Source organism: Akanthomyces muscarius, chromosome 6, assembly GCF_028009165.1.
Source record: "Akanthomyces muscarius strain Ve6 chromosome 6, whole genome shotgun sequence".
Taxonomy (NCBI): domain Eukaryota; kingdom Fungi; phylum Ascomycota; class Sordariomycetes; order Hypocreales; family Cordycipitaceae; genus Akanthomyces; species Akanthomyces muscarius.
In genome coordinates, this window is record NC_079246.1 from 869,056 (window position 1) to 891,067 (window position 22,012).

Here is a 22,012-nt window from a genome sequence, read left to right on the forward strand (position 1 = left end):
AAAAACGGCGGCTGGGATCTGCATCGTCGGCCCAACGGCATGGCCGTTGACGTGCAAGGGTCATTTTCGTCACAGAACGCACGAACAGGGAACTTTTGATCGTCGAATTAGGCCAAACGCCAACGCACTTGAAGCCTTCCAGATGCAGCTCATCGCACACCTGTCTCAGTCAGGGCCTCGAACCCGTAAATCCATGTTGGCTGCTCGTGTTACGTGACAACTCGTTTTAGATCGCCGAAGTTGAGATCAGAAAGACCAGAGGCTTGGGGGCGCAGAAATCACATTGCCTACGAGCTTTGCTTGAAAAAACATATCCTGGTCAATGTTGGCCAATGTCGTTTCTTCCTGCAGCGACTCTAATTCCCAGCTATTCGGTAACCTCGCCGAAGTCCTGAGCCGTGTTGGTGGAGGCGCAGCAACTTTTCAATAGGAGAATTATTCGGTAGCGGGTACAGTAACATTTATTAATAAGAAAGCAATAGGAGAACTGCTATTGTTACCGGGGCTTCAATAATGATGTGGCCGTAATTTGCCAACGCCATTCTGTTGCTTTGCACTCGGGCGTGCCAGGATACACAGAAAAAAGTGCACATGCGTTCAAGTACATGTTCAATTTTGCCATTTCGGTCAATCAATTTGCCGCGCACCATAGCCGAACGATTACTGACTCTTTTTGCTCCCTGCCGCGTCGCCACAGCTGGCAACCACCATGCCATTCGGCAGCACTTTTTCCGTCTTTCGGACATGGGCCAGGAGGAACGGGTACGCAATGTCGCAAGCAAACGTGGGTACCATGATGATGTAGGACAACGGATGAAAAATGAAGCCGTGAGGCTCGGGCCAGTACCACCACAGTAGACCGCAAGTCACCGGCAGCCCCATGAGCGTGCCTGCGAAGCGGCAGAGCCTAAAGGTTGGACACAAAACCTGTTAGTTTCGGATTTTTCTTTGTGGCATTGCCCTGGTAAATAGCGCCGGGTACGCTTCCAGTGAAAAGGTCGGTCTCGCGCCGCATTGGTGCCCAATCTCGGTCTTTGTTGGTCGGCGTGGCCAAGCCCGGCACACGGGAAGTAGGAACACTCCGGGCACAGTGCGAAAGGATTTCTTCATCAACACACACCCCTCGACGAAGAAGTAGCTACGGTGTGCTCAGGGAAGCTTGCGGGAGGACCAGGGAGGGGGATGAGGCGCCACTTACCAAATTCCGTAACTCTGGCCGCCAGAATGTCCTCGGCTCAGCAGCATCGACACGCACGACACGCTCAGGACCATCTGCGCCACGCCAGCCGACCACCACGCCAGCTCCGTCGTGTCCCTGGCCTCGAGGCCGAACCACGGCTTGCCGTCCTTGCTGCCGTGGCCCCTGTGCGGCTCGGCCAGCCACCACCGCGCAAACAGGTAGTTGGCGGCCAGCCCGGCCGTGAACATGATGCCGAGCAGCAGCGAGACGTGGCGGGCAATCAGCGGCGAGGCGGCGAACGAGTGCCGGGCCTGCGTGACGGTGGCGTAGAGCACGGGCAGGTCGAAGAGCAGCCACAGCACGAAGCCGGCCAGCTCAATCGGCATCTCGGTCACGTAAAACGCAAACACCACCTCCCACGAGAGGTTGAGCCCCAGCGCGAGCAGCGGCATCGGCGTCGCGCGCGTCTGCAGCGCGCGCCGCGCCATGAGCACGTAGCACAGGATCCAAAAGCCGACACCCGCGCTGAGGCAGAGCGTCGACACGGGGATGAGCCACTGCGGCGCCGAAGCTGGTGGTATGTCGGACGATCCCATCTTTGTGCTATGAGGATTTTGGATTTTGCAATTCGGAGTGAATATTGTTTTGGGGTGTCGAGATGCCGCGTTGTGGTGCAGAAGCTCGGGTTCTCCTGATTTTTGTGCTCGGTGAGACAGTTGCGCCGGTTTTGTCCTCGGGCTGCGTCGTGCGTCGTACGATAATCCGCAGCCGCTTGAGCGAGGCACTTTCAAACTTCCGATACTACTGTAACGTCAATAGGTTGATGGTTGTAGCCGTTTGCGCCTCGACTATTGAGCTCTGATGAGTCGGCAGAGCGTCGATTTGGTGCGAGATGGAACCTTGCATTGAGGTCGGCTCCGACCCGTACAGGGTAGCAGCCGCTCGGAGAGGCCATCGAAACTGCTCGTGTCCGGTTTCGTTGGTTGGCGTGAATTATAAAGGATGATCATGTCTAATTGATATGGAAACGAAAAAGAAAAAGAAAAAGAAAATCCAGTTCTTGCTTGAAACTCGTTTGCCGGTCTAGTCTAGCCGCCAATGAATGGCCACAATGTGTGTGCCACAGCCGTTGGGCGCCAAACGGGCTAGCCTGAGCGACTGACGAGCGCCGGCTCCGTCTCATCTTCAACATTGCACATTACACCAATATGGCGACTGAGCCTTCGTTTGACGACCCTAGATACAGCCGGGAATATATTCTCCCAGGCAGCATTATTCAGGGGCGATCGGAGCCATTGAAGATTACGTACGCCGATTATGGCTACCGCAACGAAGAGCACCCTGAAGAGGAGAACGTCTTTCTCTTCTTCCCTCCTTTGCTCGGAAGCCGCTGGATGCACACAGCCAAAGACAACCTGGCCAAGAAGTTCAAGGTCCGCATCATCAACGTTGAGCGGCCAGGCTACGGCGGCACGGATGAAGTTGAAGTGCAGGACCGGCTCCGAGTTTGGCAGGGTAAATTCCGCGACCCGCGCCCTCCTAACTGAAGAGCTTCCACTAATACTTGGGCACTTGCAGCGGCTATACCGGCGCTCCTGACGCATTTAAACATCAAGCACGTCTCAATCGGCTGTCACAGCGCAGGCACCGTCTACGCGCTCGACTTCGTCCTGCACCACCCCGAGTTTCTACATCCAGAGCGTCCCCATCTCGCCATTGCCGGGCCCTGGATCCCTCCCACGCAGTCAGGCGTCATCTCCATGCGCATCACCCAGCGCCTGCCCGGCGCCGTGATTGGCCGCTCCGAGGCGCTGGCGCGGTTCATGCGGAGCACCGTCAACCCGGCCATTGGCGCCTCCGTCTCGGCCGTGTCCAGCATTCTCGGCGTCGTGGCCCGCAGCATCGGCACGGCGGCGACCCCATCCGCGAGCGATGGGCCCGAGACGGACGGCGAGATGGAGATGCGCCTGCGGCCGACGCTCCTGTCCAAGGCCTACAGCGAGAACTTGCAGGGCATGGGGACCGACGCGGTGCTCATGATGCACAAGGTGCCAGACGCCAGCACCGGCGGGCTCGTCGCCGGCTGGAGCGACTGGGGCGACTACGAGGCCTACGTGCCGCGGCTGGTCGAGGCTCTGCGCGCGGCCGGGCGGAAGCTGACCGTGGACGCCTTTCACGCCGAAACGGACTCCATGGTGGGCGACCATGGTGAGCAGGGCCCGACGTGGTTCGACGCGTGCTGGGCGGCGGACCGGTGCGGAGACGGCGTCATCACGTACAGCGCAAGCTGCGTCGACGAGGCCGATCACGACCTGGTGTGGAGCATCAAGTTTGGAGTCCCTGAAAAGGTTTTTACAAAAATTGGTCGCAGAGACGGGAACGATGAGAAGCGTCCAGAGGATCCCGCGGTCGAAACGTAGAGGAGTGGAGGTTTCTAGCTACCGGCTGACCGCGCAGTGCTACGAGTGAATGAATGTGCTGAATAAACTGAAGAGAATATAAGACAGTTACATGACCGCAAAATAAGCAAATCCCCCCCTGTAGGGCCATGTACTTTGTCGAGCTGCTCTTGTTGCCGTCCGCGCTGGCGTTGCTGCTGCATCGTATGTAAGCCAGTGGGACGCTTCCTGGGAAAGAAACCGGTGGGGTGAGAGAAGATGAAATACTTGGTAATACAGTTCGGCGAACACTTCGACATTGCCAAGGACGCCAGTCCTGTACTTCTTGATCAATTTCTTTTACATTTGTCGGGAGTTTACTGGCATAAAACGCGTCTATTATTTCCTGCGGCGTGAGGGAACTAAAAGCTAGTTGGGGATAGCTACTTTCATAATTGTATAGACCCTAATATATATATATAACACTATCTATACTTCCTAGTTTACTCTCTTTATACTATTATCTATTTAAAGATAGTATATAATAGAAAGGAGTTATTTAGTGCCTATTAGGTAGTATAGTATATCCTAGAATTCTTTAACCTAGTTAAAGCTTTTATTACTAATAATTTAACTAAGAAAGCTATAAAAATACTACTAGTATAAAAGGATATATTAAGTAATATAGTTAATAAGTAAGTTCTATAAATAAGTAAGTTATACACTTCTACTAACCCTCTATTTTTTATCTATTAATAATTTCACTATAATAAAAAAATACCTAAAACTAATATAGTTAATAAGTAAGTCGCTCAGATAAGTAAGTGGCCTACTCTACCTAGTTTTTAGCACTCTTTATTTTAACACTTTTATTATATAATAATAATTTATAAAAGTCCCTTTAAAAGAGATAGGTATTATTCTTACCCTTTAAGCTCTTAGAGAAAATCTAAAACTAAGTGTTATAAAAAAGCTATATTAATCTATAATATACCTTAAATAACTATTTATAACTAATATAATAATTAAATTATATAATATAACTTTATATCTAATTTAAAAAAGCTTATTAATTTAAAAGAGAAAGCTATAATAGAAATAGATTCTCTAGTTAGATTTATAAGGACTTTACGTTTAGTATATAAATATAAAAGATATAATAAATTAACTACTTATTAAGTATAATAGTAAATATATTAAAGTATATTAGATAGAAAACTTTATATAATAGAATAAAGCTAAGTTTACTAGTTTCCCCCACCAAATCTAGTCGTAAACGTCGCCGTTTTTAGTGGGCGAAACTAGTAGGGTGACTGCTGTTTTTAGTGGTTATAGCAACACACTCCTCCACCTTCGTTACGTGCATACCGTGCCCGCCTAGCCCTGTTTACTACCTCCTATAAAAGAAGCCGCTTAGCTCCTATATCTCTAATAAGTAACTATCCTTATTACACTCTCTTCTTCCTTTTCAGCTATAACACTTCACCTTAATATTATAGAGGCCGTCTAATACGCTATAAACTGGCGTCACTATAACACTGTGTTATATAAGGAAACAAAGAAGAATACACTTATAGCTAAGTAGTCCTATACCTTATAGAGTAAGTTAAATAACACCTAGTTTATTTAGCTCCTTAATATAGATATAATAAAGTTAAATATTTACTATATAAAAAGGAGATTTTCAAGGTTAGTAACTAAATTCTATATTAATATTTATAAGGGTTAATACTAATAGTACTAGGTTTTATAATATAAACAAATATAGCGCCTAGTAAGTAGCTTTATAACCTAGCTATTATAATAAAAGTTTTGTTATAATCTTCTTACACTAAATATATAAGATATACTTATAGCTAAGACGTAAAAGGTCTAAAAAGAAGAGTGTTAACTAGTACTAGTATAATTTGAAAATATTCTACTATTATTATAATAAGGGTAAAATTATTAACCTAAACTACTATAAGGAAATTTAAGAGGTATATAACCTTAAGCTAGAGTTTTTAGCCTATACTATATTAACTATTATTAATATATTAATAATAATCCTAAAGTTAAATTTAACCTTAATAATTAGCTAAGATCTAAACTAATTCTAAGTGTTAATAATCTACTTTTAGGCCTTATATATTATTAGTTATATAACTAAAGTGTATTCCTTATAAGAGATATGCGCTTAGATAATATAGCTATTATACTTTTCTAGGCATATATAGTATACTAGCCTACTAAACTTATTAATAGGATAAAATAAAGAGGGACTAGAGACTTATTACTATATAATCCTAATATAGAAGACATATAGAGTATTAAGTATAGTATAAATAAGTGTACTTTATAAAATAGAATATAGTAATAACTTAAACTAGCTTCTATAAGTAGAAGAATAACCTAATAATAAAAGTGATAATAGGGAAAGTGATAACTACTAGAGTGATATAAATAATATTAATGTGATTCTGGGAACACAAACACCAAAGCAAAGATGTGCGCCTGCTTGTAGAATACTCTGTATACTCTAATATCAAGGTATTACTCCTGTGAGGGTGGTGTATTAAGTATTAGTATAATAGAGTGCGCTTTTAAGTGATCAATCGTGATCTTTAAGAATTAAGTTATTTTAGGTTGAGTTACTTTACGCAGGTTGATTTTTGAGTCTTGTCAGTTGTGGCGAGGGCCTTAACATTGAGTCGTTATTATAGGTCAAAGGAGGATGCCCAGAAGGGCAATTCCTGCCTGTAAACACAGGGCTTTACAATCAATTAATTACAGTATTTTAAAAAAAAGTATTATGTCAGGGAAAAAAGGTTGTTTTTTATTCTATCACTGCCAGTAGTAGGGCTTTTATAGCTATAATACAGGGGCTCTGTGGCATAGACGCGTTAAGCGTGTTATCTGGTATTATATTAAGTATAGTAATAATAATATTAAAGATATTAATATACTTTAAGTAAAACTTAGGACTATCTAGCTAGCTTCTAATATTTAGTAGGATAAAGATAAAGAGATAATTTAGCTATATAAAGTACCATACTATAAAGATATTATCCTCTAGGTTATTTAGAACCTAAATAGTAGCAGCTAAGATATACTAGTTATAAAGGTATTCTTTTATTACTATAAAGGTATAGAGAAGAAGCCTAAACTATATATATCCCACTTTATTTATTTTTATAGACCTATTTACTAAACAAGTAGATAGGACTATTTTTCTATTTTATAAAAACCTACTATCTATCCTCTGCCCTATTAGTTATATCTTAGTATAGGCGATTTATAATAGTATAGTTAATATTAATAGTTTCTCTTACATAGCACCCTTTTTCTTAATAAATATTAAGAAGGCGGCTATAAAAGTGAATTAGAAGATATTAATATTAAAAACTCCTATCTTCTAACAATTAGTGCGGACTATAGCTAAGAGCTAGGAAAAGTCTATTATAGAGCCTATAAAATACTCTAACTACACGTTCTGTCTTAGTAGAATTAGATTAGATTTAGGCTTAGAGGATAAATAGACGTTATAATATATATAGCAAGGTAATATAAATACCCTCCTAAAGGTTACACCTAATCTTATAGTAGACTAGTTTATATAGTATGACTAAATAACTAGGTGCTTAGCTAACACCTACCTTAACTAGCAAGTTAGGTTTAATATATAAGATATATATCTTAAAAGAGACCTGTCTACTAATAGTTTAACTAAAGTATTCTCATATATAAATATTTAATATAACTTTAAGGTTCTATATAGTATCCTTAAAGTGGAGCAAGTAAAGCTTCTACCTAATCTAGATATTATAGAGCTAATAAGGGAGGTAAAGTATATAATAATCTAGCTTTAGTAGTAATATAATTTATTAAGTTAGTACTAGTAGATATATTTAAAGAGTATAAGAGTCTCTACTATAATTTATAAAAGGCGGAAAAAGCTTTTAGGTAAATATAATAAAAGTATACTAAGAAGTCTGCTATTAATTTACTATTAAGAGTTCTACTCTTAATAAACGCCTATAATACTACTAACACGCTACCTTATAGCTTTAAGCCTAACTTACTCTCTAAGAAACAGACCTACTATAACTTAGTAAATAAGCTATCGTTACACTAAACTAGATGGTAATTAACATCCTTAGTGTCCCGGCTATGTCTGATGATCCCGAACGGGTATTCTCTTGCGCGAGACGTACTCTTTCCTGGGATAGGGCCAGGCTAGCTCCGGAGACTGTTAAAAGAGCGCAGTGCTTAAGTAGCTAGGTGAAGAACGATCTGATTAGGAAAGTCTACGTTGCCGTCGAGGACGAGCTTCTTAACGCTGCTGGAGAGAAGGTGTAGAAGTGACTTTCGGTTTATATTAATAATAGTTATTAAGCTTAGTAGTATATAAGAATGTGAAGTCGTCGTTAAGAATAGATAAGAATATGCCAAATATTAGTAATTATTCATTACTGCCATGTCTGGTACGCCTACTAACCAGCTTTACTCGTCGCCGTTTCAAACACCACATAATGCGAGGTCTCTAGATATTGAATTTCGTTGTTTAAATCACGCTGCTGTTGAACTATTTAAGGTTTTACCTACCACGGATAAGTTACTCGAATTTGAACACCTTTTGTCCTGGGTGGAAGCTGGTCCCACTACTATCACAGTCGACAGAACACAGTATTCCCAGCGCCTCCAGGATGTTGAAGACACACAGAAAAGAGTTCGGGATACGCGCGCTAACAATAGGACTCAATTGCAAGATGGAGGAGTTATGTCAGTCGATAAAGGCCGCGCAATGGTCGTGGAGAGAGACGAGGATGCCATAGAGAAGAAGCGGCGCCAGGTCGCAGCTGCTGACAAAAAGAAGGCAACAGCAGCAAATAAGGCGCGCAAACTTGCAGAAAAAGAGGAAAAGACGAGGCAGCATTATTTACGCACTGCGAAGTCTAAATATTTTATTTTGACTTTTTATGATGAATTAATTATGTTGTTTTGAAGTTGCTGTGCTTCCCAGAGGTGGCCGCGAAGTTGTGGTGGCCGCGGAGGTATCCAACACCCATTGTGGTGGGGTGTGTGGCACGTGTATGGGCTGGATTATTGAATATGGGGTTATACGATGATACTTCCAGAATCTAGCAGAAAATACGCCTTTATTTATGTATTCATCTCTGTACCCAAGGCGCCATTCTCGGACTCTTCTCGCATCCTATTCGCATCCGGCTCGCAGCAGCTCGTGGCTTCGCCTCCTCGCGCTCTCGACCCGAGCCTTGTCCGGGGCCGAAGCTGTGTAATAGCCCTTATGAATGGACCAATCAGAATGCGCTGCGGAGGCGGACCCTTGTTATTGTATTCTAAGTGCAACAAGTGAGAATATGGGCGCGGCGTGAGTCCTCGTTGACATGGTCACAGGCTGCTGAAGGGAGAAGGGGAAGATTGAGGAATTGAGTTGTTGTATCAACTAACGAAGCCCGTGGGCACTTGTAAGGAGAAATATAGTAGGCTACGGAGGAACGTTATTCCGGTACCGCTAGCACCTGTTAACAGTCCCTAGGGGCCTACTATAGAAGGGTCGATAGCACGTCTTAAAGTCTACTCTAGGGTGTAAAAACATATAATAACTGAATTAAATCAAACCAAACGCCGCGTACATTGGTGCTTTTTTCCCATCAACGCCAAAGTATATCGGTTAATATATAAAGAGCAGAGGAAATGTTTATAAACGATTCAAATTCAACCTTCAGTTTATTACTAGCGTTGAACCAGCGAAACCCGATTCAGCCCGTACCAGCCACAAAGTGAGCAAAATAACAAACGACAACTGACATGCCCCTCTCACGACACAGCAATTTCACTTGACCCCCAATACCCGCCCTCCCCTAAAACAAGCTGCAACTGTGGGGATAAGCGATGCCCGTCTAATCATTGCTTCGCTGCTTAACAGCTCGCTAGGTAACTTTATTAGGAGATTAAAAGCCGCCGGACCCTGCCAATTGCCCGCCACGCTGCGCACAGGATACCATGCGCCATTGACCAGATCAACATCCGCGCATTCAAGTCCATTGAGGAAATCCCCACCCGTTGAAACCACCGGCGGCTTCACACTCGTGTCCGTGATGCCATCAATGCCGCTAAATACATTGCCGTGGCCAAAAAAAACCCCCGTTCTCGCGTAGGCGTGAGTGTAGCGGTAGAGGTCTAGACGTTCTGACAGAGGAGGGCCTGACCGGCGACGGGGAGAACGCAGCACTCGGCCTTCTTACCAATGGCGGCGCAGATGGCCCTGAAATCACTGGCGGAAGTGGGCTGACGAGAGGGAGCCTGGCAGTCGATGTTAGCGATGCCCAGAATGCCGACGGAGCAGCACTGAGCATTGCTGAAAAGACCGGCAGGACACTGGAAGTGGCCGCCCGATGGGTTGGTGCTGCTTGTGGCAGGACCAGAGGAAGTTGTGGTGGGCGTATCCGTGGTAGTGGAAGTAGGAATCCAAGTAGAAGTAGAAGTAGGGACGGATGTAGAGTCAGAGGTTGTAGGCTTGGTGGAAGTAGAAGTAGGGACGGAAGTAGAGTCAGAGGTTGTAGGCTTGGTGGAAGTCGAAGTAGGGACGGAAGTAGAGTCAGAGGTTGTAGGCTTGGTGGAAGTAGAAGTAGGGACGGAAGTAGAGTCAGAGGTTGTAGGCTTGGTGGAAGTCGAAGTAGGGACGGAAGTAGAGTCAGAGGTTGTAGGCTTGGTGGAAGTCGAGGTAGGGACAGAAGTAGAAGTAGAGGTTGTAGGCTTGGTGGAAGTCGAGGTAGGGACTGAAGTAGAAGTAGAGGTTGTAGGCTTGGTGGATGTAGTCCAAGTGCTAGTAGCAGTGCTCGTCGATGTGGATGTGCTGCAGCTCGGAGTAATCAACGGAGTCTCAACAACAACCGTTGTTGTGCCAGGGCAAGGTACAAGTGTGATAGTAGTAGTACCAGTCCCGATATGAGGGATGGTAGTGGTTCGGGGATTAGTGCCGGCAGAGACATTGACCAACGCGGTCAAAAGAGCCAGAGTGGAGATAGTGATGCGAGGCATTATCAGAGTGCTTGGGATTGGTGACGGACTTGGTGATGGAAGCAATGTGCTGGTGGCATGGCTCTTTATTTATATTCTTTCTCACAGCGAGACAGCTCGTAATCCATCGTCTTCGTCTTAATTTCCAAAAAAAAAAGCAATTTTCGTGCGTCGCTCTGATGAGGCTTGCAGGCAATGGGCTGCTGAAGACGCGGATTCTTAGAGATCTAGACCTCAGCCCTCATGGCGTGTGGCGGCCTGCTGCATATCCAAGACGTAAGCTGAAAGCCCAACTGTGCTTACTTCTTCCTGCGAGCAGCGATCCCGTCAAGAATAGCCTCACCATGCTTCCGTAGAAAACTGCGCTGCCCCCTCTCTGTAACGTGGCTAGCTGCGGTGCTGATCTGCAAGATGCAGAGAGCTGGGCTATACGGGCTTGAATAGAGATTGGGCGGGCGGGACGGATGCTCCACCACCCGTGCGACGGGAGCTGATCGCGGGAGCTGAAGTGCGCCGCCGCCAGGCACCCCCCTGGCATTCGACGTGGCGGGCTTCTCAGCCACCGGAGAGTTTAGTCCATTTTTAGTCTTTAAACCGCCGAATTGAGGGCCTCCACTTTCCCCGTATTTGCCGCAATAAATATATGAAGCGGTTCAAAGTTGAGGGGATTGAAGAGCTGTCTTGCTCCTGTCAACACGTGTTGAATTTGCTGAACAAATCACGGGCGTCTTGCATATCATTATGTTGACTTCAGGAGACGGACGTACACGATCGACAGGCAAACACGCAAATGCACGCCTAGGCCGCCCAGCTCGAAAGCCGACCTATCCTGCTCTATTACTGGTAAAAGTTCTTTCTTGGGTATATTCCTTCCTAGCCTATGTCGATAAATCGCTTTAGATGGCGCGTTTGTTATGAGGGACCTCAGGTTACTGCCTAACAGCCTAAAGTTGATCACCGCGAAGCTATTCGAGTTTATAGAGTGGGTGTATAAGGCCTAGGACAATCCCGAGAAGTCTTTTGAGCAGGCGGTAAAAGTTTACTAACACGGCCTGTATTGGTATGTCTCTTTCTTTGCTTGTCCCGGCAGCTGTAGTAACCACACGCCGTTGATGATGTTTGTCTAGTAGGTTCTTAACGGCTGACTCTGGCTTTTATTCTTGGTTATCTAATTATTTATATCAGCATGTATTATCATTTTGGCGTCATGTGTCTTCTGACACTATACGTGATTGACTTGGATGGGAATATTCCTGTAAAAGTTTGCATAGATGCAGCGGGCTAGATTGGGAGACTTATACGGAATTACAGCCTGCTGCATAATGGCAGGCAGCTTCTCGACTTTATGACATCTTTTAGAGCTGCGGCTCTTGCTTTTATGGAAATATGTAAGTCCAAGATACTAATGTAAAAATGCATGATAATGAAAAGTCTTTTCATTGTGATCCAGACGGAGCGATTGCTTGCATAGGCATTTCTTTCGACAGCGCCCTCCCTCGGCCCTACACGAGCAGGTAGGCAGACTTCGCAATTCCTTTTCGTGGGCAGTGAATCGTTCCATCATCTGTGCGCTCTCACTTAAATCCTACTTTTCGCGACACTAGTCCTGCCAGAAAAGCACTAACGCATCGGCCGAAACTAGTCAGGCCAAGAAGCACCAACTAAACGAAAGCCACTAACCATGGTTTAGACTGTTCGGAAATCGTTGCGCAACAAAGAGACAATGGGTCGAGTAGAAGATGGGAATTAAAGTTGATGGACGAGTAGAATCTTGACGCATTAGGCACAATACTACCGAAACTCATCTCCTACATCACATGATAGCAAAAGGAACGAAAATGGACGATGCAGGAATCATCAAGCGGATGAGCAAAAAGGCGCCAGTGGGGAAGCGAACGGGCCAAAGTACGAAGGCGCCCCCCAGCATGACTTAAAACATGATCATAAAAGCAGAAGTTGGTTACAAAGAAACGAATACAATGCAGATGATGGCAGAACAGACGACCCGCAGATGGTGTCACAATTGAGGGTCAGAAAGGGTCACGCCAACAATATGACAAAAAGAACAAATGGACAAATGGAAGGATATGGCTCCAAGAAATGGCAAGCACACACTTCACTAGTCAAGAAGTTGACAAAATCATGTTAGCAATATCTCTTCGCCAGAAGTAGTATCAGCCGCTCATGCAAAAAGATTATTGAGGTAAAAATGGATGGATCAAGTGGAAAGACGTGACTCCAGGCAATGGCACGCAAAAAAGGGCAACATTAGCAATCAGCAATTTGACCATCTGCCTGCTCTATTGCTGGGCCTTTTCATCAACCGGCAAGTTTTATACGCCTACAAAGCTGAAATGCTCACGGCAGCAGCATATATGAAAGAGATATAGACAAGAAATATTCGGCCAACGATGTACAACACAGTACCAGCAGGGAATGTTGTCGACACTAAGATGGATCTTATTTCTCAAGGCGTTACGGTCAACGGGATCAAGGTGCTCTTCTTTTGAAAAATATCCATGCACATCCGCTAGAGACGGCACAGATGCGCTCCGTGCTGCTTGGCCAATTGCCAACGCCGAGATACCCGCCATTCGTGACATGTTAGGTGCCCATGAGGGGGTACCAGCCGACCTCGCCCGTCCTCTTGAGCATCACGTCGTACAGCAGCTGCCTCAGGCAGCGCTGCACGACCAGACTCGCGCCCTCGACAAGCGGTGGTGACTGCAGATTGTCCATCGCGGCCCGCCACGCCTCGGCCGTTATCTCCTTACAAAAGATGATGCCCGCCCCTTTTACCCCGCGCACCGCTTCGAGAATGTGGTCATGCTGCGCGTCGTCGGACTCGGCGAGGAGTTGCTGCAGCTGAGGGCGGCGGGCAGAATGGTATGCGTGATGCCCGGTCGAGGGCGGTGGCAGCCTGCGTGATGGCGCCACGGGCGACGAGGTCGGTCAGCTCCTGGCCGATGATGCCGAGCATGCGTCCACCGTGGACGAGGAGCATGGTGCTCATGTCGTTGAAGCAGCAGAGGCTGAGCTGCCGCCACATTTCGCGGTCGAGGCTGACGAGCTCGCGGGTGAAGCTCGAGGCCGACTTGGTGCACCTCTTCCACGGCCTCGCCATCCGCGGTGTGGACGCTTAGCACGCTGCAATAGCCCTAGTCTGAAACGACATTGCTGACACTGTTGTCGACGAATAATGTACCGGTGTCTTTGCACATGGCCTCCTGACAGCAGATGTCGTCTTCATCGATTGCCACTGTTAGCGCGCTGTACTCGGGGTATTTATAGGAGGAGAAAACACGCAGGTACTCACATGAAGACTGGACAGAATACGTGTTGCTTCCGGTATCGACCAGGAGAGTAACTTTCTGTGGCGACGTTCCGACATCAACATCCATGCCGTAGGCCTTTTTGTCATTAATTTGGCGCAACGGGATTTCGTAGACGCCCTTGGGCAGTCGGCTGGAGCTTGCGGCATAGCTGCCGCGAGCAGGGCAGCGCCGAGGAGTAGTGCTGCCGGATGTATACTGCTGACGTAAGAGTGGTTCACGAGTACTAGCGATGTTGGCTCAACGAAAAAGACATACCACGAGAGTGCTAACGATATACTCGTCTTGCCATGCCCGTCGCCTACTGCTAGGGGGTCCAAAATCAGGCTTTGCCGGTGAAGTCGCAGTTGATTGGGCAAATCAGTCTGCGCTTGCTCACTGTTGCATCATCACTGCCGTGAGTGTCGCGCTGGGATCGTCCGCTGATGAGTGCTGTGACATGTGCTCGTATTTGCGGTGTGGGAAGTCCTGAAACTCCCAAACTTGGACAACCAAAGCGAGCCGGACGGCGCCATTACGAGCTTCTCCAGGCAACAGCCCGACGTCTGTTCTTTCCGGAGGCGAATGTAAGGTAAGAGGTCGCGCTTGGCACGTGGAAATTCGCGGGGTAGTTAGAGTCGTGTATCGTCACTCTCCCGCTCATTTACAGAACTGCGGGAAGATATATAATGCGCCTTCTTCGCTGCCAATGCCATAAACCTATAGACAACTTAGCTAAGATGCGCACGGCCGAGTCGAGGTACTCTTGCCTGTGGGTGTAGTCGTACGCGTGGATGAGGCCGAGCGCCCACCAGCCCTCGTCGTCTTTAGTATGACTATTAAGATATACTATTCTCTCTACTATCTTTTAGACCTAATTATAAGTTAGAGAGAGGCCTATCTTATCTTAAAGTAAGATCTAGCTATAAATATGCCTCTTTTAAGTACTAAAAAGATATTATATTTACTTAAATATATCCTTTTTAACCTATTTTCCTTTAAGTTAGCTATTAAGTGTTTATTAAGGGATTCCTTAATATCTTCTAGCTTTATATTAGCTTATACTATTAATAATGTCTTAAATTATATTTTAAAGGTCTTATTTTATATATTTAATATTTATAATAGTCCTATTAAAAAAGAATTAAATAATAATAATATTTATATAAGTTATTATAGTTATTATAAGAAGGTAATAGGGCTAAACGTGACGTGTAAGATATTATAAACGATAGGAAGTGATATAAGGCGACTAAGGAAGCGGCCTAAGAGGACAACCTTATAGTGCCTATAGGCTCTCTAATTAGGCCTTATAGTTATATAACCTTACTAGATTATTAGAGTAAGTAAGCTAGTAAGTTATAAAGGGATTATAAGAGTAAGTAAGCTAGTAATCTAAAGAAAGTAATAAAAAGGTGAACTACTATATAAAGGAAAAACTATAATTAGTCTAGATAGTTTAGATCTCTATTAATTAATCTAAGTAATAGTTTTACTATTAAGAGTTCTACTCTTAATAAACGCCTATAATACTACTTAAATATACTACCTTATAGCTTTAAGCTTAACTTACTCTCTAAGAAATAGACCTATTATAACTTAGTAAATAAGCTATTATTATATTTTAATTAATCTTATTTAGTAAGTTATCTTTAAAACTTTAAGTAGTTAAACTTTATAATATTTACTATAAGTAGAAGTACTACTAACCCTACCTAATATATAGTATAGATAAGGTAGTAAATTAAAGCCCTTATTGCCTAGATTTAGTTTATATAGGTAAATAATATAGGAACCCTTATACTCTCTAAGTTCTTTAAACCTAAACTATTTAATAGTACTAAAAGAGATATATATACCTTCCTAACTTAAGCTAAAGCCTACTTTTAAGTAAATACTACTATTTTTAACCCTACTACTTAGATACTTTATATTAGAAACCTTCTTACTAGTAAAGTAATAGAATAATAGGAGTTAACTCTTAAAGACTATCTTAATAATAAAACCCTTAAAGATAAAATAGTTTAAATTTTTACTTACTATAATAACTTTAAAGAGGTACTTATAACTACCTTTAAAGACCTTAATAAAGTTTAAACTACTATATATAAACTTAAGGCTTTTAAGTAGACTAGATTTATATAGTACCTTATCTAAGAATTTTAATATATCTTATTTTATATTAATTAGGATAATAATAGTATTATAGAATTACTATATAACGCTTTATATAAGAATATAAAGGATAAAATTATAAAGGAAGATTACCCTAATACCTTTAATAAATTTACTAGTAAAATTATTAAAGTTAATAACTAACTTTATACTAGATAACTTAAATATAAGGGAAGGAATATAAATAATTATAGCTAATAGTTATAATAATACTAACCTAATATAAATAGATACTAAGATAGATCTATAGCTTATAGGGTTTACTTAGAACTAATAGAACTTAATACTATATATAAAGAAAAGGGGAAAACTTATTATAACTATAATAAGACTAGACACTTTACTAATAAGTGCCGCGCCCTAAAGAAATAATAGAAGCCTATAAGAGAAGGATAAAAACTCTATATAACTAATTATAAAAACTTACCTACTTAAAATCTTAATATAGTAAATAGTAAAGAATATATCTCTAAGCCTAAATACTATTACTATTTAGTAGATAATATTAACTTAGATAAAGACTAGGAATTTAGGACCTAGTTAGTGTCTAATAAGGATAATAACCTTATACTTACTACTTTAAATATAAAAGAAGTATTTAATTATATCCTTATAATACCTTTAAAGCTAATTAAATAATATACTATTAAAGGAAGATCTTATTATTAAAATAGATAACTTAAACTAGTTTTTATTTAAAAAACTAATATTTTAGATCTTATTATATTTATAGTTATTTTAATAGATATTAAGATAAGAGAATTATTAATCTTAAAAGTTAACTTTAAGACACTTAAAGTAAATATAATATATTATAACTATATAATAATCTTATAGGCCTTTTACCTATTTAATAACTATAGATATTACTTTTATAAGAAAATTAAATACTAATAGTTCCCTAATAGTAATATATATAGTAGACCTTTTACTAAAAAAGAACTTTAATACTAGATAATTAAGAAATAAAGAGAGTTATTAATCTCTCTTAAAATTAATACCTAAATATACTATATTAAGAATAAAAACGCCTATATTATCTATATTATAACCTTATATTATAAGGATAGAAGAAATAGTATGAAGATAAAAAGTGTATTTAATTTATACTTAATTAATATAGAAGGTAGATAACCTAATTATTACTAAAGCTTTAATAAAAGAAAACTAACTATCTTTAAAATATTCTAAAAGATAGACTAATAAGAGGAAGATACTAAATAGAAATTAGGAAAAAATAGCTATTACTAAACTTCTAACTAATTCCTTAATAGAGATCTAATAGGTCTCTATATACTATAAATATTAATAATATTATATACCTTATAATTATTATAACTATTATAGGAAGAAAGATTTAGATAATAATTAATAATAGAGTATAAAGAAACTTTATCTTACTAAATCTTATTAATAAATTATAATTATTTTAGACTATAAAAGATAAGCCTTACTAACTTATAACTATAAAAGGATATATAGTAAGATTTAACTAAAAAATAATTAATATAAAAGTAATATAACTTTTAATTAATATATAAGATATAAAATACTAATATAGTTAATAAGTGAGTCGCCTAGATAAGTAAGTCACCTATATTCCCTAACCTTTCCCCTTTTAACTATTAATAACTTAACTATAATATAAAAAAATATCTAAAATTAATTAGAATCCTCTTCCTTACTAATATCTATATCTATAATATAAGTGTGTATATTATAGCTAGTCTAGCTATATACACTATATTACTAACTACGCGTTTTAACCCTTACTTTATAATAACTATAAGCTTATATTTCGTCCTTTACTTAACTATCTATATCTATCTGCTCTTTTAAATCTCTTATATCTTATATAGAAAGAGATCTTTTAGTTTATAGTCTTATTTTTTTAGCCTATTAGCGCTTACTAATTAGCTTATTTATAGCTTTAAGGCCTTATATCTAAGTATATAACAATATAACCTTATATATAATAACTATTACACTTTTCTTAAAACTATTAAGTATATTAAGACTTTTAGTTAGAGAGCTATCTAGGTAATTAGTAATTTGTTTTTTTAAAATTAAAGACTATAAAACCACTTTATTTGTTATACTTAGCGTCTAAGAGACCTAAGATCTAGCTAATCCTAGATATAAGTTTAGAGGACTTAGTGTTATAAACTTAAGTTCTAAGATAGAAATAACCTTTTTAGGATTAAAAGGGGTAATTTTAGCGCCTTAAAAACCACCTTAAATATTTTCTTTTATAATAGACTTATTAAAAGTATTAAAAAATATAAAGAAGAAGTCTTTTTTAGTAATATATATAATACTAGCCTTTATAAGATCTTTAATTTATCGCCTATAAGCCTTTTTTAGTAGACTAAAATAGCTAATATTTAAAAGCTAGAGTATATAGGAAGAATATATAGGTATATAGAGGGTAATAATATTCTTCTCTTAGTAAAAAAGCTTAAAGGTAGTTAAGTAGTGACTTTTATAGCTATCTAGAATTAGGAGATAATAACTATCCTCTTTTTAATCTTTTATATATTTATTAAAATACTTAATCTAATTTATACTAATTTTATTTATTATCTAGCTATTTAAGCTTATATTAATATATTAATCTAAAAGTAAGTGTTTATCTTTATACTAAGATATAAGGTGTTTTTAGCCTTTTACTATAATATATAGCGGTACTATTAAGCCTTAGGAATTTACTACCTAAATTATAGTAACCTATTCTTTATTACTAGGCTATACTATTTTTACTTTTCTAACCTAATTAGAGCTTATAATAACTATTCCTATTATAATAAAGCCTATTAGAAATCTAGTCTTATTAAAGTTATAAATATTAGACTTTATAATACTATATTTTATAATTATATTCTCTAAAAGTATAAACTAACTATAAATAATAGTTAGATCTTTATATTTAGCCCTCTAATAGTTATATCTCTATTAAAAATATATAGTAAGTTCTAGTTATTATTATATAAGGTTTTTCACTTAGTGCACTCTAATATATCTACTACTATACTTAGTAAGTAGTTAATTCACTATATCTTCTATATTTACGTACTAAGAGGGAAGTCCTTATAAATCTAGTTAGAGAATATATTTTACTATAACTCTCTCTTCTAAATTAGTAAGTTTCTTTAAATTAGGCGTAGAGTTATATTATATAACTTAGCTATTATATTAGTTATAAATAGTTATTTAAGGTATATTATAGATTAATATAGCTTCTCTATAACTTAGTTTTAGGTCTTTTTTAAGAGCTTAAAGGGTAAGAATAATGCCCGCCTCTTTTAAAGGGATTTCTATAAATTATTATTAAGTAATAGAAGTGCTAAGGCGAAGGGTGCTAAAAACTAGGTAGAGTAGGCGAATCGCTTATCTAGGCGACTCGCTTATTAACCACGTTATATAGTAATAATTATAACTATATAAAGACACTTATAATAAAAATAGATATTTTTATAAAACTATATAAAGTACTATATAGATAAAAAGAGATTATTAGTATTAGTCTTAGAAGAGGGATATTGCCAGGGCACCCGCAGGGCACGCTGGTTGGTAGGAGGTTATAGGCAACCAGAGGTATCACGTGCGAAGAAGCTACTATATAGCTGCGGGCTGCCGACGAGGGAGTAGCGAGGAGGCAGCGATAATTCCACCATCATTTTAAAAACCCAAGGATCATCTAGTGACTAAAGCTCTTCGCCGACAGCACCTCACAGATATAAAGTCTACCTTATATATAAAAATATTAAAATAAAGTAACTTAGTGATAAACTTAACTAAAAGAAAATTAGATTATTTTTTATTAAATAAAAATATTAAATACTAACTATAAACTATTATTACCTAATAGAATAAGAATTTATCTTATATTCTATATCTTATTATTAGAGAAAGTACTAGATAATATTATAGTTACTATAAATATTATTATAGAAAATAATAATATATATAAAATTAAGAAAATACTTAAAGTATAAGGAAATATTAAAAAATATAAATATCTTATTAAATAAAAAGGATACCTAAACTCTAAGAACACCTAGAAACCTATAAGGAACCTTATAAGTTACTTAGACCTACTAAAGGACTTTTACTAATAGTTAGTAAGGGACCTAGCTTAGGAATCTTATTTAGACTAAACTATAACTAGTTAGGCTTATTAGGGACATCTAATATCTATAAATTATAAATAACCTACTATTTATAAAAGCTTAAAGTAGAAAGGATATTATCTTCCTTATTTAGCTTTTATATACCCTACTTAAATAGTTTCTAGCTTTTATTCTTTACTAGATAGTAAGTTTTATAGATCTATATTAAATAATTTATAGCTTAAGATAGTTAAACTTATAGTTTAACTAAACGCTTTTTAGCCTTTTCCTTAGTATTATTTAGTTTTTTCTACTATATAAGTAAATATAAAACTATAAAAATAAATTAGTAAGGAAAATATATAATAAAAGGAAGAATAAAACCTATAAGAGGATACTACTAGTATACTATTATAGGAGTGACTATAATAGATATACTCCTTATAATAAGTCCTACTATTAGTAAGATAACACTTTAACTAATAGTTAAAATAATAAGTATATAGTATCTTAGTGTCTTAACTATAAAGAGTAATAAAGGACCTTAGGGTATCTTACTTATTAGATTTTTAAGAATAAGATTTTTCTATATAACCTAATATATTATTAGTATATAATAATAAAAAAGGGAAGTTCTATATACTTACTAAATAAATAACTAAAATAGGATTAGTAGCTTTAAAGATAAAATTAATAGAGGAGGAGTATTATATTATAAATAATAGGAAGTAATATAAGGCGACTAGGAAAGTGGCCTAAGACGATAACCTTATAGTACTTATAAGCTCTGTAATTAAGCCTTATAGTTATATAACCTTATTAGATTATTAGAGTAAGTAAGCTAGTAAGCTATAAAGGGATTATAAAAGTAAGTAAGCTAATAATTTAAGGAAAGTAATAAAAAGATAAACTATTATATAAAGGAAGGATTATAGCTAGTCTAGATAGTTTAGATCTCTATTAATTAATTTAAGTAATAGTTTTACTATTAAGAGTTCTACTCTTAATAAACGCTTATAATACTACTTAAATATACTACCTTATAGCTTTAAGCCTAACTTACTCTCTAAGAAATAGACCTACTATAACTTAGTAAATAAGCTATTATTATATAAGAGTGGCTCCTAGGTGGGTTTAGCTCCTAAGTGGGTGCCTAACGTTAAGTCGGTCCGCGAGAATCTAAAATGTTCTTAGCAGGTATTGCAAAGGGTCGTGCCACTTATTAGTAACGAAATCAAATTAGTGATTCCGGGAATTAATGAAAAGGAACACTGAAGGGAATTAGAAAACTAATAAAGGTGACGCGGATTCTTTTCTTGTGAACCTTGGTTTTGCGTCATCCACGTGATCATGGCTCTAGGTCACACCACCCACCTACCCTGTGCGCATAGGGTAGACCCAGTTGAACTAGTCCAGTAAGACCAGCTCTTATAAGGCATCACCTTTAAGCACCACCCAGGGCGGCCAGCTTTAAATAAGACGTCACCCACTAAAGCACTACAGATAGATAACAAAGCCAATAGCTTCGTTTCTACTCTACGGAACAGCTTAGATGGCTCATCCCCGTAGGTCAGTTAAGGAGCCAACTTGAGTGATACAAGAGAACACTACGTTTTGCACTTGAGAGTTCTAAATATAAATCGTCGTGACCCAGCTGGAGAATCTCTGAGCATCTTCATCCCTATGAACTGCTTGCTGAGTCCAAGCAGCGCCCCGTTGACCTGCGCACGTAGGATTGAGGCCTTTACCCTGGACGGATGCTTTCTATTAGCTTGCTTTCTATTAGCTCCTAGCCAATAACTAACGCTGCTCGTCGTCCTACTCTTCTGTGCCGGC

The 22,012-nt window shown here is 39.3% G+C and overlaps 4 protein-coding genes across 4 annotated transcripts; 1 reads left to right on the forward strand and 3 right to left on the reverse strand.

The window, feature by feature from the left end:
• Positions 1 to 660: 660 nt before the first annotated feature.
• On the reverse strand, positions 661 to 1,776 carry LMH87_000309 (uncharacterized protein; the record flags this gene model as incomplete). The annotated part of the gene is made up of 2 exons (XM_056198194.1): positions 661 to 907; positions 1,199 to 1,776. The coding sequence occupies 2 exons, from the start codon at positions 1,774 to 1,776 to the stop codon at positions 661 to 663; spliced, it is 825 nt and encodes a 274-aa protein (XP_056055167.1).
• A 612-nt stretch (positions 1,777 to 2,388) lies between these two features.
• LMH87_000310 (uncharacterized protein) lies at positions 2,389 to 3,600 on the forward strand (the record flags this gene model as incomplete). Its single annotated transcript, XM_056198195.1, has 2 exons — positions 2,389 to 2,695; positions 2,759 to 3,600. The coding sequence occupies 2 exons, from the start codon at positions 2,389 to 2,391 to the stop codon at positions 3,598 to 3,600; spliced, it is 1,149 nt and encodes a 382-aa protein (XP_056055168.1).
• Positions 3,601 to 9,741: 6,141 nt separating this feature from the next.
• On the reverse strand, positions 9,742 to 10,602 carry LMH87_000311 (uncharacterized protein; the record flags this gene model as incomplete). The annotated part of the gene is made up of 1 exon (XM_056198196.1): positions 9,742 to 10,602. The coding sequence occupies one exon, from the start codon at positions 10,600 to 10,602 to the stop codon at positions 9,742 to 9,744; it is 861 nt and encodes a 286-aa protein (XP_056055169.1).
• A 2,803-nt stretch (positions 10,603 to 13,405) lies between these two features.
• Positions 13,406 to 14,354, reverse strand: LMH87_000312 (uncharacterized protein; the record flags this gene model as incomplete). The annotated part of the gene is made up of 5 exons (XM_056198197.1): positions 13,406 to 13,719; positions 13,787 to 13,825; positions 13,898 to 14,111; positions 14,172 to 14,220; positions 14,293 to 14,354. 5 exons carry the CDS (start codon positions 14,352 to 14,354, stop codon positions 13,406 to 13,408), a joined length of 678 nt encoding a protein of 225 aa, XP_056055170.1.
• Positions 14,355 to 22,012: the final 7,658 nt, after the last annotated feature.